This window comes from Cydia fagiglandana, chromosome 5, assembly GCF_963556715.1.
Source record: "Cydia fagiglandana chromosome 5, ilCydFagi1.1, whole genome shotgun sequence".
Classification (NCBI taxonomy): domain Eukaryota; kingdom Metazoa; phylum Arthropoda; class Insecta; order Lepidoptera; family Tortricidae; genus Cydia; species Cydia fagiglandana.
Window position 1 is genome coordinate 11,417,554 of NC_085936.1, and position 13,863 is coordinate 11,431,416.

Sequence of the window (13,863 nt, forward strand, 5' to 3'; positions counted from 1 at the left end):
CATTGACAAATATTTTTTTTATTATGGTGGGTAGACGTACCTACCCTCCATATATTTTATGGACATTGATAAAGACAGTTGGAAGCAAATATTCAATTTTAAAACTGAATCGCGTATAATTAAGCTTTAAGCGTTTTAAGTCCCGTTTTATGATTAATAATGTATAAAATTCGTGATAATTTAAATCAGAGTTGGGAGCAATGTTGCTGTAGAAAAATGTTTTTATTTTTATTACTCGCAACTTTTTCTCGGAGGCCAACGCACACATAGAAGCTTCAGGCGCACACGTGCGCAATTGTTTGGGGACATAACTTTCTTAGGAAGTGAACAGGCCTTGCAGGTGACCCTTTGTTAAGTTACAAAAACAGAGTGGCTTACAAATGTCATTAAAATACAGCATATTATACTTTTCAAGTATAATGGCTGTGTCATACGGATAGACAGGCGGACGCACAAACGGAGAAATCTGTAGTCCGTGGTTTCTTTCATTGGATTTGGCATACCTAAAAAGTAATAACATGGTTTTTTAAATTAAGATTAGCGCGCTTGTTTTATCCTTCCTGCTACAAAAGTCAAATTGTCTTATTTATAGAGCCCTTTTACGTTGTCTTTGCATTTCACTGTCATGTTCAAGGCCCCTACGCTTTCTGTTTTCTTTGACGGCGCAGCAACTAGTATAATTTCTCTCTCCTCGCTATTTTAAAAATGCCATTTGTCAAAAAAGGACAACCATACTGTTGACAAGGTGAACTTCAAATCAAGTGTTGCCTTTTTTGATGCATCCTGGTTGTGTATGTGTGCGTAAAAACGTGTATGTGTGCTCTTTTAGGGATGTCAAAAGTCGATTTTAATCGTGTTATATATCGATAAACGCTACACAGCGGAACGAAATAGCTATTAATTGAAGCTTCAATATCTTCGTTAAACATATACATAATTGAAATGCTAATGAATAATAAATATATTAGAATATAATAAAATAATTCAATTATTGCGGAACACATATTTTAGTAGGTATTTATGTATTTTCATTAAATATCTGAACTTTCCCTTGGTTCCCTGCTGGGGCGTGACGATAAAATTGTGATCTGATAACCACAATAAAGAATAAAAGCGTTTTTGTTCATTTTAAATATAGTCAAACCTTTGAAGTAAAATTAAAATTGTACGAAATGTCGATAGTTTATCGATATGACTTTATCGACATGGCTAGAGCAAGGTGGTGTTAAATTGTTAATCGTACACTAAACAAAAGTGGCAACAGTGACAGCTCGCTGAGACACTGTCTCTATATATTATAAGTCTATGGTCATGTTTGTCTCTGCCCCCGTGCAGCTGTCACAACTGTCAACCCAACCTGTCAATGTCATATGCCTGTCCTGTGAACCTGTCGTTAAGTAAGAGTCTACTGTCTTGATGGATTTCGATTTAATTTTTCCTTTTATTAACAAATAGATAACATATTTGACTAATAAGATATTATCTTAAAACAATGTGGCATAACATACAAGAGGACCCGCCATATCTGCTATTATCCAAAGAAGTAATAAAAAGCTATGAAATTTACGTTACGGATTACATTTCTATATGGTTTGTTTACTTCAAGAAAAATGACTTTTTGGAGTGTTTAAAGGTAAACTAATACCAGTTTCAGATACGTATTTGCAACCAAATAAATTACGCGCCTAGGGTCCCCACTTAGACATATGGAACCCTGGTAGAATATAGCTAAAATACAGAATATAAGTATATGTACTTTGAAACATTTTTAGCAGACTTTATGGTTTGTTTTGTTTTTGTATCACTGCGGTCTCCGGTTCTGAATAGTGCTGTGTTTCGTGTTGATTTATTTTTAACAAAAATCGAGCTTAAGGTTATTGTGGAAGAGTACCATATTTTTTTTTTGTTGGGAAGACTCATATGGCAATAACTCTTGTATTTTTATACTTATTTCGCTCAGACAGTCAGAAAGGAAGAGCTACATTCGTTCTGCTCTACCAACCTTATGTAAGTGGAGTATGTTTTTTTATGATATAGGAGCAGACGGATCGCCTAGTATGTGATGCAAGAATTAGAGGCGACAAAAACGGCTAGTTACAAGCATGTTTTACGTATTATTCTATGATGATTACAAAAACTGTAAAGTAATTAAATCAAAGTTGTTGCTCTTTGCAGGATAGCAACTTTGGTCTCGAAGTGGAACCAGAGGAGTTACTTCAGAAAGGTGCTAAGCTCTTAAAACAACCGACTAACCTCAGGAAGTTGGAAGTGAAAAAAAATGTTTCTACTTTAGAGATTTCAATGACCAAGTTATTTGAATACCCGTTGCAGTTGAAACTGAAACTTACAGAAGGATCAAAAGAAATGGTAAGTGAATAAATTTAAAAGCGGACTAGTTGTGGCAAAGCATTGGCAGACAAAAGTTTAGTTTTAAGAAGTTTGATCCCTCTACACAAAAAAAAGCAACTTAAAACTTATAGTATTAGATAGGTACAGTTGCATGAAGCTATTTTAAACCTGTGAGGCTTGCTCCCTGAGCCTTACTATGTGGAACTAAGGAAATCATTAAAATCCCTAGTATGTTCACCGCGTAAAACAACATAGTGTCATTAGATTATCTACCTAACTAATGTAATATGTCCTTTTTCCTACACACTTTAAACTTTAATTCCAAGCTTTTTTTACATTTTCAGTTTTTTCAAAATGTGTCTTATATGCTACTAAAAACTGTAGCAGATTTAAAAACTAGTCAGCAAGAGCTTAGAGATCTATTAAAAAAGAAAGATGATGAGATAGAAGAATACAAAAGTGAAGGAAAGGAGATAGCATTAAGTAAGTATCAATAAGGAATAGAGGTCATCAGGAAAACATTGCTAATTTATTACATAGTATATCTACCTTAAAATATTTGAAGTTTTACTGACTTGTGGACTTCTATAATAAATTCTTCTTAATAATAAAATCATGTACTTATGTAAAATGTATAATTATTGGTGCAATAAGAAATATGTACTAGTACTTACTTGTTCTAAATTAATTGTTCTAAATTGACATGGACCATATTTTATTGATTTTCATGATACAAGTCAGTTCTGACAGAAATATATTAAATTATTTTTTAATTTGGCTTAACATTTGATACTTACCTATAACAAAAGCATATAAACTTCATTTAAGGTCAATGTGGCGAAGTCCGGCATACTTTATTTTTTTTTACTTTGGAGTGATCTAGTTCCGTTAATTATTCACCTATGTTACTGCTTGTAATCGCATACGACGAAGAATTTAATAATTAATAGTTTAGCCTTAGTGACAGATCATTTCAAGCACAAATTAAGCAAAATTAATGGCATTTTTTTAAATTCGGCGAGTAGACGGACTTCCCATGCAGTTTAAGGGAAGTCCGTCTAGTTATGATATCAGCCAATCTATGGGTGCGTATATGTTCATAGTCAAATTCCTAAAAAGAACGGATCAAGTCAATGAAAAGTGTACTTTAAACTTGTTAATATACGGTTCAGATTCGAAATAAACACCATTTTTCTAAAATAAAGGCAAGTCCGGCATATACTACAAAAATGGGGTGGTAAACCTTTTTTGCCAAATAATTAAACATATTTATTTTTTTTATTTCCGAAATAAAAGGTCAATAGTGATTTTAAAATGAATTTTTATCGTTTCTTTTAATTTACTGAGATCAAAATTTAATAAAGTAACATCATGCGCAAAGTCAGGAGGATTTTTTGATACCTTATCAAATAGTTATATTATTAAAGTCGCAAAAACAGTTGGTAATCTCTGATTTAACGAAAGTCCGGATATGACGGACTTGCCTTGAACATAATAGACGGACTTTCCAACTTAGTCAAATTTTAATATGGTAAATTGTGGAACGTATAATTACAAAACTAAGCTAATTACTGATATTTTAAAAATAGAATAAAGACAGCTGGTTCTTATGCTACCTACGTAGGTACTTTCTGATGCACAATCTTTTCAAAAACTATTTTTAACAATTTTTTTTCGAACGGCTGTCGCACTATGACTTCGAGTTCAAAACACGAAATGACTTGTTGAGACGGATTGCTCTGAAGTTGGTTGTCACAGCGCCATCAGTTTTACAGCGCGAAAAACTGGTTAATCGACTGGACTCCAAAGTCGCATACGCCTTCAAATTCAAAAGTTATAACGTGTTGACGGACTTGCCTTGTAGACGGACTTACCCGCATTGACCTTATGTTGATAATTTGTAATTTTCATAAGAAAAATATTAGGTACTAACATTGTCTTTAAATGTTACAGGATATTTAAAAACCAAACAATTCAATGATGAAGAACATATGAGACAGCATCAAGTAGATAAGGAATGTGCTGACCTATTAAACATTCCGAATACATTATTAGACAAAATTGCTGCTGCCACTCATAGAAACGAAGCTATGTAAGTAATTTTATTTAATATTTCTAATGGGGCATTATCTATGAAAGAAAAGGGACCATATTGTCGAGGGCGCTTTCGCCGCACAGCGTCGCACGGCATTGAATTTATATCAAAGCATGGTTAATAATGGCGTAAGCGACATCGCCAATAATGCCATCGCCCTTTTCATAGATAACGTCACATATAGGTATTACATACTAACATAGAGTTATATAAGTAAATAAAGAGTGGTAACTCTATACATCAGTTTTCTTACCAAAACGAGAGTTATTTCGTAGTCGACATCTGACGTCAAGTAGTGGAATTGTCATTACTGCTAGTCGACAATAGATGTCGCGACGAACGTAAACTCTAATGCCCAGTCCTCTTCACAGATAAACGAAAGATATGTCGATATACCCTATAAATTCGGCATAAGCCACTTACTGTTAACATACTTATTTATTATTTATTTCCACGAACAACCAATTACCTTGTGCTGCTGTAGGCTTCTTTCTATGTAGATTATTTAATAATGTGCCATGTTACACAACAATATTATCCCCAATGTAAGTAGCTTGTCGTAGGATATTTGGTTGTTGTTTTATTAAGCTAAAACGACGTTGGTATTTCAAATGAAATATATATATGAGTACTGTCAACGACTTCAACGAGGTCATTGAAACTAAACATGAACCTGTTTGGTTTCAGGTCTAGACTCTGCGCAGACGCAGTACTGTGTCTGAAGCAAACTGTCCACCATTACACCGATAGACGGACTGCAATCTATGCTTGTTTCCTTACATTTAAGAAAACCTCTAACCAAATACCCTACGACAAACTTTGGCAAAAAATGAGATCTGAACCCATCGTACCGGACGAGATAGTTGTGATGTTGGAATACTTTTACAAAAACCAATTAAACACGAGACCTCGACCTCGGCTCTTTAATCCGTACCTTTATTGCCTCTTCGAACAGCTCAGCAACATCAGAGTCGGCTGCTGCATACAAGGAAAAATAATAAACCATATCAGCTTCAAAGACAATTTGGTTTTGCTGGGTCCTTGGCCTAGTGCAATAATTAAACTCCTACAGAAATGTGAGGATTATGCTAAGGAAAATGGATTTAGGTTTAATGTAAACAAGAGTAAATTGTTAGTGTTCCAAAGCCCACGTGGTCGCAAGATAACGATGGTCCCACACGTGTATCTACATGGTACGATATTAGGAAAAGTGTCGCGTTACAAATACCTTGATCACTGGCTGTCTGAGTACCTTTCTGACAGTGATGATTTTTCCGATATGGACAGTGATGAGTTTTCTAATAGCGAGAATTTTTCGGACAGTGAGGACTGATAATACGCGTATTGAGCGTGAACATATATTGTGTAATCAAGTCTGTCTGCACTATTGTATTTAAATCAGCTAATGTGCGTATAAACTATGACTTCTAGGCTAGTAAGTTCAATTTTCAGCAAGGCATCATATTCATATGCGAATAATAAGTAATATTTTAACTATTTGTTTAATTCTAACATTAAGTTGAGTACTAACTGCTAACTAAAGTTAAGTAGGTACATATATGGAATGAGAATTATTATAAAGTTATGATCCTGATAATAAATACTAGTCCTACTCGTATATGTAGTGCTGTGGGTTAAAATCAGTCGCAGTATGCAACCCAGAACTTAAAAAAAAAACAAATGGCTCACTGCTGTTGTGCTTGACATTCATTTTAATATTTTTAAATACTCTGTTTTTATATTGTTTTCAAACTTTGAAGTTCCCACAAAGAATAAAACCAAGGTAGGTTTATGATATGTATCATGTTTTTCTCTAATGCCAATAAGTTACAGTTTGTATTATAAATTTTCAGAGAGCGGGAAAACTTGGAAAATCTCAACATTAAGCAGGAGCCAACCACGCCATCTGTGAGCCAAAGCGCACCCTGTATTTCGAGTGACGTAAAGATAGAGCCCAAGATAGAACCTCAGAATAACTCATTTAGTCCAAGAAAGAAACGGAAGCAATTGCTAAATTATTAACAGGCTATGACAGGCAAGCCAATATACTGTATGTAGAAATAGTCTGTGATGTCCTGTATATACTAACCATAGTTGTAGGAAGATTAATTATTTCATATTGCTACTAACACATGTAATGTATTAATGTTATAATTTAAATGATTTTTTTTTTCTTATTTTAATTTAAATGTTTATGTACCTGGTCTGAAATAATGATCATTCATTAATCCTTGTAGAAGTAGTTTAGTTAGGTATCGTCATCTTATTATACCTAATCTTGTTTCTTGTCATGTACAAGGTATAACAAAAATAATGGGGATCCGTTTAAGGGCATATTCGGTACCTATATTATTTTGATGAGCGTGTGCCTTATACTGGTAACTGCTGGTATAATATTGGTAACTGAATTGTCAATCGTCAGCATAACGCCACTTACATTAGATATCTGTCAAATTCGAAGTATAAATTTGTCTTAGGTATACTTAACACATCTTAATACCAACAATCAACGAAACTTTGCTTAGGTTTGACTTCTCATATACTTATATGTAGTTCTCTCTTTATGCTACAAGTGTACAAGTACAGATTTGCAGGGATCTGTCCTAGGTATAAGCTCTGTACATACTTCAGTGTATTAATAAAATAAGTGTATGATTAAAATTAAGAGCATTAGCAATTATTGTATTTATTGTGGACCTGTTGTAATATGCAGTTGTCACATTCTTGTACCTACAGGAGTAAATAAAAGGCAAATTGCTGTTTATAATAAAACTTTACTAGGTATATAGAACTGTATAAACTAATGATTTAGTTGTGCTAGTGTAAAATTGTTACTATGAATGAAATCCATTGGAGATGGCTTTAACACTTTGACTATTAAATACTACCTGTTAGTAAAATTTACTTAATAAAATATCGATAAGCAAGAAAGCTACGTAAGGCGGCCCATTGGATGCGGATCCGCTTGCGGCTCCGGTGTGCCAGTTGGGCATCGTTAAATCCTCCAAGGCCCACCATATCATAGAGAAATATAGTAAGAATAGAATAGAGTGCTCACACCATACTTACATCAGTTTTGATATCAAAACGACTATTATTTTCGCAGTCGACGTCTAGCATCGAGTAGCGGAATTATCAGTAGGTACCGTTTAAGTTACTCTATGGTTTACAATATGTCTAGTGCTGCACTCTGGCGGCAGAACATTGCAGTAATACTACCTATAACAATGATTCATAACATTATCGCGAATAACAACTAATTTCAAGGTGTTTCTGACTGGCCAGCAGCCGTGGGACCTGCCCGTGTTGGTTAGGGACCAAAATTAATTTTATTGGTGCTTTTTTGGTTACCAATCACTGTGTGTTTCGCCCTAGAGGTACTTATGTTTTAATTATAATTATAGCGTTACGCATATGCTTAATAACATCAAAGTTTATCTCCAATGTAATTACATTAATTGCAACTTGTGATCGTTGATGAATATGAAATGTTATAAATACATTATTATTAGAACAATTTTATTATTAAATTCGTACTTATGTGCATGTAATTAAGATTGAGCGGGTTCCGTAGGTACTTTCTATAGATATTCGTTTAACATAATGGCTACGGTGGAAATGTTCATAACCTTTTTCACTCATGTACCTTGTAGGTACCTGGTCCTGTATTTCCAGGGAGGCTTTCATGACCCCCATGACCACTTGTCCAAGCCCTAATGCTTTTTAGTAGGTACCCGCTCTCTGTAAAATGTCTTAGAGGATATGACCAACGGAGACGCCATGTCTATAATTTTCGGTACAAAATAGTCTGCCGTTTTTTGCGGGGGAGGGGCACATGAAATGTATAGGTACGTCATGTCAGATTTATAAACGTCAGTCCATACATGTGGTTGACCATTGGCCGCCTATTTTCAACAGAGGGGAACGCCTGTTAATGACCACTCCGTTTGGTTATATTCTCTAAGTAAAATGTAGATAAATTATGTTCTGAGCAAGTCAAGTACTAAGTTATTTTCTATTTAATACATGGCAACACTAGCTTATGTAGGTTATTGGCAACATGAAAAAGTTAAAATTTAATGGTTTAAAAAAACTACAACAGTGTGGGTTATAAACATATGATTGGTTCTATCATAGTAGTACTACTATGTACCTAATGTTGTATTTATAGCCGCTCCAGGCTTTATACGTACCATACACTCATTTAAACTTAAACGAATTATGTGGGTGGGTATAGATTATTAATTTATTATTTACTTACACTAGACATAATCGCATATAATTCAGCCTATATACGTCCCACTGCTGGGCACAGGTCTCCTCTCAAGAGCGAGAGGGCTTGGGTTATAGTCCCCACGCTAGCCCAATGCGGATTGGGGATATCGCATAGGTAAAAGGTTACGCTAAGCGATTAAGTTAGCTAAGCCATTAGCTTGGCACCAATGACACCCCTGCACCCATTTGTAACTAGACTAATAGTTTTTTCTTACTGTATATTCGAATAGGTACCAATTATATGGTTATAATCCACACTTCACATGATATAAATGCCGTTATTTTGAACTGTTATTCCTATATCGTCAATAGAAGTACCTAATAATATCTGTAAGTAAAATAATGTATTTTAATGAGATTCATTTTGAAGTTCATGAAATTCAACGATACAAAATATACTTTTGAAGCGACAACATAACTACGAATATAAAACACCAATAAGCCATCTTACATTTTTATTTCTTGGTTGACAATTGCTCCCTACCAGTAATTTATGATCATTGTCAAGAGGGCGCTGTTATTCTATGAAAAAATTAGTTCCAATGAAATTCCGCAATGGCGCATGATCATATGTTCCTGGTCAGGCTTTACATATTTTTATTTCTCTTATATTTAAACAGCAGTCGCCGTTAGTCTTATGTACCAAATAAATTCGAGGAGTCAGTAAATCCCCATAAATCGAGATAACTTCTAACGCGTAGTACTTACAGTCAGCTTGGCATCAAAAGTAGCGTAAAGAACAACACACCTAGAGTTAGACTAAGAAAAGTCTGCAGCCATTTTGGTAGCCCACGCTGTGCAAGTGTTATTTACACGTCATAATCTGTCTGAGTACCCACAACACAAGCTTTCTGAGCTTACCGTGGGGCTTAGTCAATTTGTGTAAAAATGTCCTATAATATTTATTTATTTATTACATACTGATGTCGTTTTTACTTAAAGCTATTTTATTTATTTATTTATAATATCATAGAAGCAGTGGTGGCCGAGTGGATATGACGTCTGACTTTCAACCTGGAGGTCGCGGGTTCAAATCCTGGCTCGTACCAATGAGTTTTTCGGAACTTATGTACGAAATATCATTTGATATTTACCACTAGCTTTTCGGTGAAGGAAAACATCGTGAGGAAACTTGCATACATCTGCGAAGAAATCCATAGGTGTATGTGAAGTCCCCAATCCGCATTGGGCTAGCGTGGGGACAATAGCCCAAAAACCCTCTTGCGCATGAGAGGAGGCCTGTGCTCAGCAGTGGGACGTAAATAGGCTGAAATGATGATGATGAATATCATAGAATTTTGACGTTTAAACTGACACTTGCACTGCGTGGGCTATCAAAATCGCTGCAGACGCCCATACAACCATTTCCAGTCGCCGTTACGACGCGGTGTAGACACATCTTGTGTCGACACCGTCTGTTTCGGTCACAATTCCAGTCGCAGAGTCGTCGCCGTGTCGACACAGTTACCAGAAATGGGGAAGGGTCGACACATGACACAAAGTGACATAAAGTGTGGTCGCCGTGTGCACACATTGTTTCGGGTTTGCGACTACTTTATGCCAAAATCATTCGTTCATTCGTTCATTTTGTTCCTGTCAAATGGAAACTGTCAGATGGAAAAATAGTTAAATAAAAATAAGTGACATTAATACGCCATCTCTAAAATGGATTACAAGACGTAATTATATATTGTTTGCATTTATATTACAATAGGACTTAAATTATTATGGGGAATTAAACTGCTCGAGTGATTTGATAAACTAAGTGTAATATAATCAACGCGCCACCACATTGTTTTAGTTTAGCCGGAAATGAAATTGTTTACTTCTCAGTGACTGTGTTCATAACTATATTATTTGATGCATTTTTAGTACTTCGATGCGTATACTAAACTTAAATAACAGAAATAACGCTTTACATACTACGAAACTTGTTAATTATGATGTATAAATATGGTTTAAGGCTGAGAAATATTGCAGTCACAAAGTAGTCGCAAATGTTTCGACTTTGTGTCGACTCTGTGTAGACACATGACACGCGCTGTCAAAAGTAATAACAAAGTTACTGGATTTACAAAATGGCTCCTTGTGTTCATTTGTTTTCAGATATTCTCAAAGTGTAAAAATGCCGTGATCAGAGATGGGACTTAATAGATTAACTGTTTATTTTTTAATTTAACCCTCAAATTTTAATCACGATTAGTTTAGTCGACCTAACATAGATTGAAATTGAATTAATCTGAACATTAATCGAATAAATTATCGATTAAATCTCGGTTGGAAGTTGACAGGGGGCCATTTTTGTACGTAAAAATAATAGAAATGTCTTGCATGCAGATGGTAGCCAAACACTTTGTCATAAAAGTCGAAATGGGTGTCGATTAATAGGTTTTAGGGAGTGCCGATTTCGAACATGATGACCATTTTGGAATCCAAAATGGCGGCCATGCACTGTGTCATAAAAGTCGTCATGGATGTCGTTTTATACGTTTTAGGGGGCCCCAATTTTGAAAATGATAACCATTTTGGAGTCCAAAATGGCGGCCATGCACTATGCCATAAAAGTCGTCATGGGTGTCGTTTTATAGGTTTTAGGAGGAGCAGATTTCAATAATGATGACCATTTTGGATTCCAAGATGGCGGCCATGCACTATGTCATAAAAGTCGTCATGGGTGTCGTTTTATAGGTTTTGGGGGGCGCAGATTTAGAAAATGATGACCATAATGGATTCCGAAATGGTGGCCATGCACTATGTCATAAAAGTCGTCATGGGTGTCGTTTTATAGGTTTTAGGGGGCGCAGATTTCGAAAACGATGACCATTTTGGATTCCAAGATGGCGGCCATGCACTATGTCATAAAAGTCGTCATGGATGGCGTTTTATAGGTTTTAGGGGGCCCCGCTTTCGAAAATGATGACCATTTTGGAATCCAGAATGGCGGCCATGCACTATGTTATAAAAGTCGTCATGGGTGTCGTTTTATAGGTTTTGGGGGGCGCAGATTTCGAAAATGATAACCATTTTCGATTCGAAAATGGCGGCCATGCACTATGTCATAAAAGTCGTCATGGATGTCGTTTTATGGGTTTTAGGGGGCCCCGATTTAGAAAATGATCTCCATTTTGTAATCCAGAATGGCGGCCATGCACTATGTCATAAAAGTCGTCATGGGTGTCGTTTTATAGGTTTTGGGGGGCCCCGCTTTCGAAAATGATGACCATTTTGGAATCCAGAATGGCGGCCATGCACTATGTTATAAAAGTCGTCATGGGTGTCGTTTTATAGGTTTTAGGGGGCCCTGATTTCGAAAATGATGACCATTTTGGAATCCAAAATGGCGGCCATGCAGTATGTCATAAAAGTCGTCATGACTGTCGTTTTATAGGTTTTAGGGAGCGCAGATTTCAAAAATAATAACTAGTTTGGAATCCAAGATGGCGGCCATGCACTATGTTAAAAGTCGACATGGATGTCGTTTTGTTGGTCATGGTCATCATTTTCGAAATCTGCTCTTCCTAACACCTATAAATCAACATCAATCACGGCTTATATAACAAAGTGCACGGCAGACATCTTGGAATCCAAAATGGTCATCATTTTCGAATTCTGCACTCCCTAAAACCCATAAAACGATATCCATGACGACTTTTATGAGAAAGTGCACGGCACACATCTTGGATTCCAAACTGGTCATCATTTTCGAAATCGGCACTTCCTAAAACCTATAAAACGATATTCATGACGACTTTTATGACAAAATACGTAGCCGCCATCTTGGATTGTAAAATGATCATCGTTTTCGAATCCTGCACTCCCTAAAACCTATAAATCGACATCCGTGACGACGCAAGTTATCTTTATTTTCAGATCTAACAAATTGCTACAGAATACAAAGGACAAAAAAAGAAGCGAGGAGGTAATGGAACAAGCAAAAATACAGATGATTCCTCGACGCAATTGGATGCTTCTTAAATTGTGTCCAGATTTTTTTGTCATAAAAGTTTTTATTTTTCACATATTACACTCACAAGTTCCGTGACATTTCGACCTTGTAATTTTTTAAGTAAATGTTTTTGTTTATCTATGAGGATCTCACTAGAATAATATAATCAAGATATGTTTAAATATTTGATGATTGAAATAGTAACGCAAAAAAAAAAATTGTGTCTTATATTCCTGCCGAAGACTTTTATTTTTCCTTTTCCTTTTACACAAGTTTGGTCAAGTAATAAGAATTTAGGACTTTCAATTTTATTTTGACTTCTACAACAGTAAAGCTACGAGGCCATGTTTGGTATCGTTTTCGTATAAATGCGCAGTACCAAATTTAGTTATGGTATCACATTGACACCATTCCAAAGTAAAAACATATAAACTTACTTTCTTTTAAACTCCTCTTGACGCTTAAACTGCTGAACAGTTTTAATTTAAATTTAGTACACATATATTTTGAGTCCCGAGACAGGACATAATAAGTTATCTCAAAAATCATCCTTTAAAGGTGTGAAATGAGGTGTAGGGGGGAATTCAGAATTGACTTCTTGAAGTTAATACTGTTTAAGTTTAGGTTTGAAGTCATATTTTTTTTATCATTTTTAACTAAATCAAAGATGTAGACTATCCCAAATTTAATGTAAATCGGTTCAGCGGTTATTGATTTCCCGTACAAATTTCCACGCCACTTTTCACACCTTCAAAAGATGATTTTGGTTATAAGATCTATCCTATGTCCTGTTCCGGGACGCAAACTATTTCTATACCAAATTTCAACGAAATCGGTTCAGCGGTTAAGCGTCAAGAGGAGTTAAAAAAAAACCGGCCAAGTGCGAGTCGGACTCGCGTATTAAGGGTTCCGTACATTAAGTCCGACTCGCGCTTGACTGCACATTTCTAATAGGTTTTCCTGTCATCTATAGGTAAAGAACTATTTTGTGTATTCAGGCGCACGAGTGATCCCATAAGAATTCCGTTTTTGCTTTTGAGGTACGGAACCCTAAAAAGCTTTTTTAATTTTGTGGAATGGTGTCAATGTGATACCTTAAATGGATTCAGCAACCCAGATTTATACGAAAACGATACCATACACGGCCTAGCACCTTCACTGATGTAATGAATGAATGAAAATCTTTATTTCAGGCAAC

At 35.6% G+C, this 13,863-nt stretch overlaps 1 protein-coding gene across 4 annotated transcripts; it reads left to right on the forward strand.

Annotated features, from left to right (window-relative positions):
* Positions 1-1,392: 1,392 nt before the first annotated feature.
* Positions 1,393-6,607, forward strand: LOC134664470 (uncharacterized). Of its 4 annotated transcripts, none has more exons than XM_063521140.1 (6): positions 1,393-1,633; positions 2,176-2,367; positions 2,694-2,832; positions 4,303-4,441; positions 5,132-5,637; positions 6,298-6,478. In XM_063521140.1, exons 1-6 carry the CDS (start codon positions 1,493-1,495, stop codon positions 6,354-6,356), a joined length of 1,176 nt encoding a protein of 391 aa, XP_063377210.1. In that variant the 5' UTR covers positions 1,393-1,492; the 3' UTR covers positions 6,357-6,478. The 4 variants fall into 4 exon arrangements, with proteins under 4 accessions (XP_063377210.1, XP_063377211.1, XP_063377212.1 ...); XM_063521141.1 differs by having other exon boundaries at positions 5,132-5,520; positions 6,298-6,399; XM_063521142.1 differs by lacking the exon at positions 5,132-5,637 and having other exon boundaries at positions 6,298-6,607.
* Positions 6,608-13,863: the final 7,256 nt, after the last annotated feature.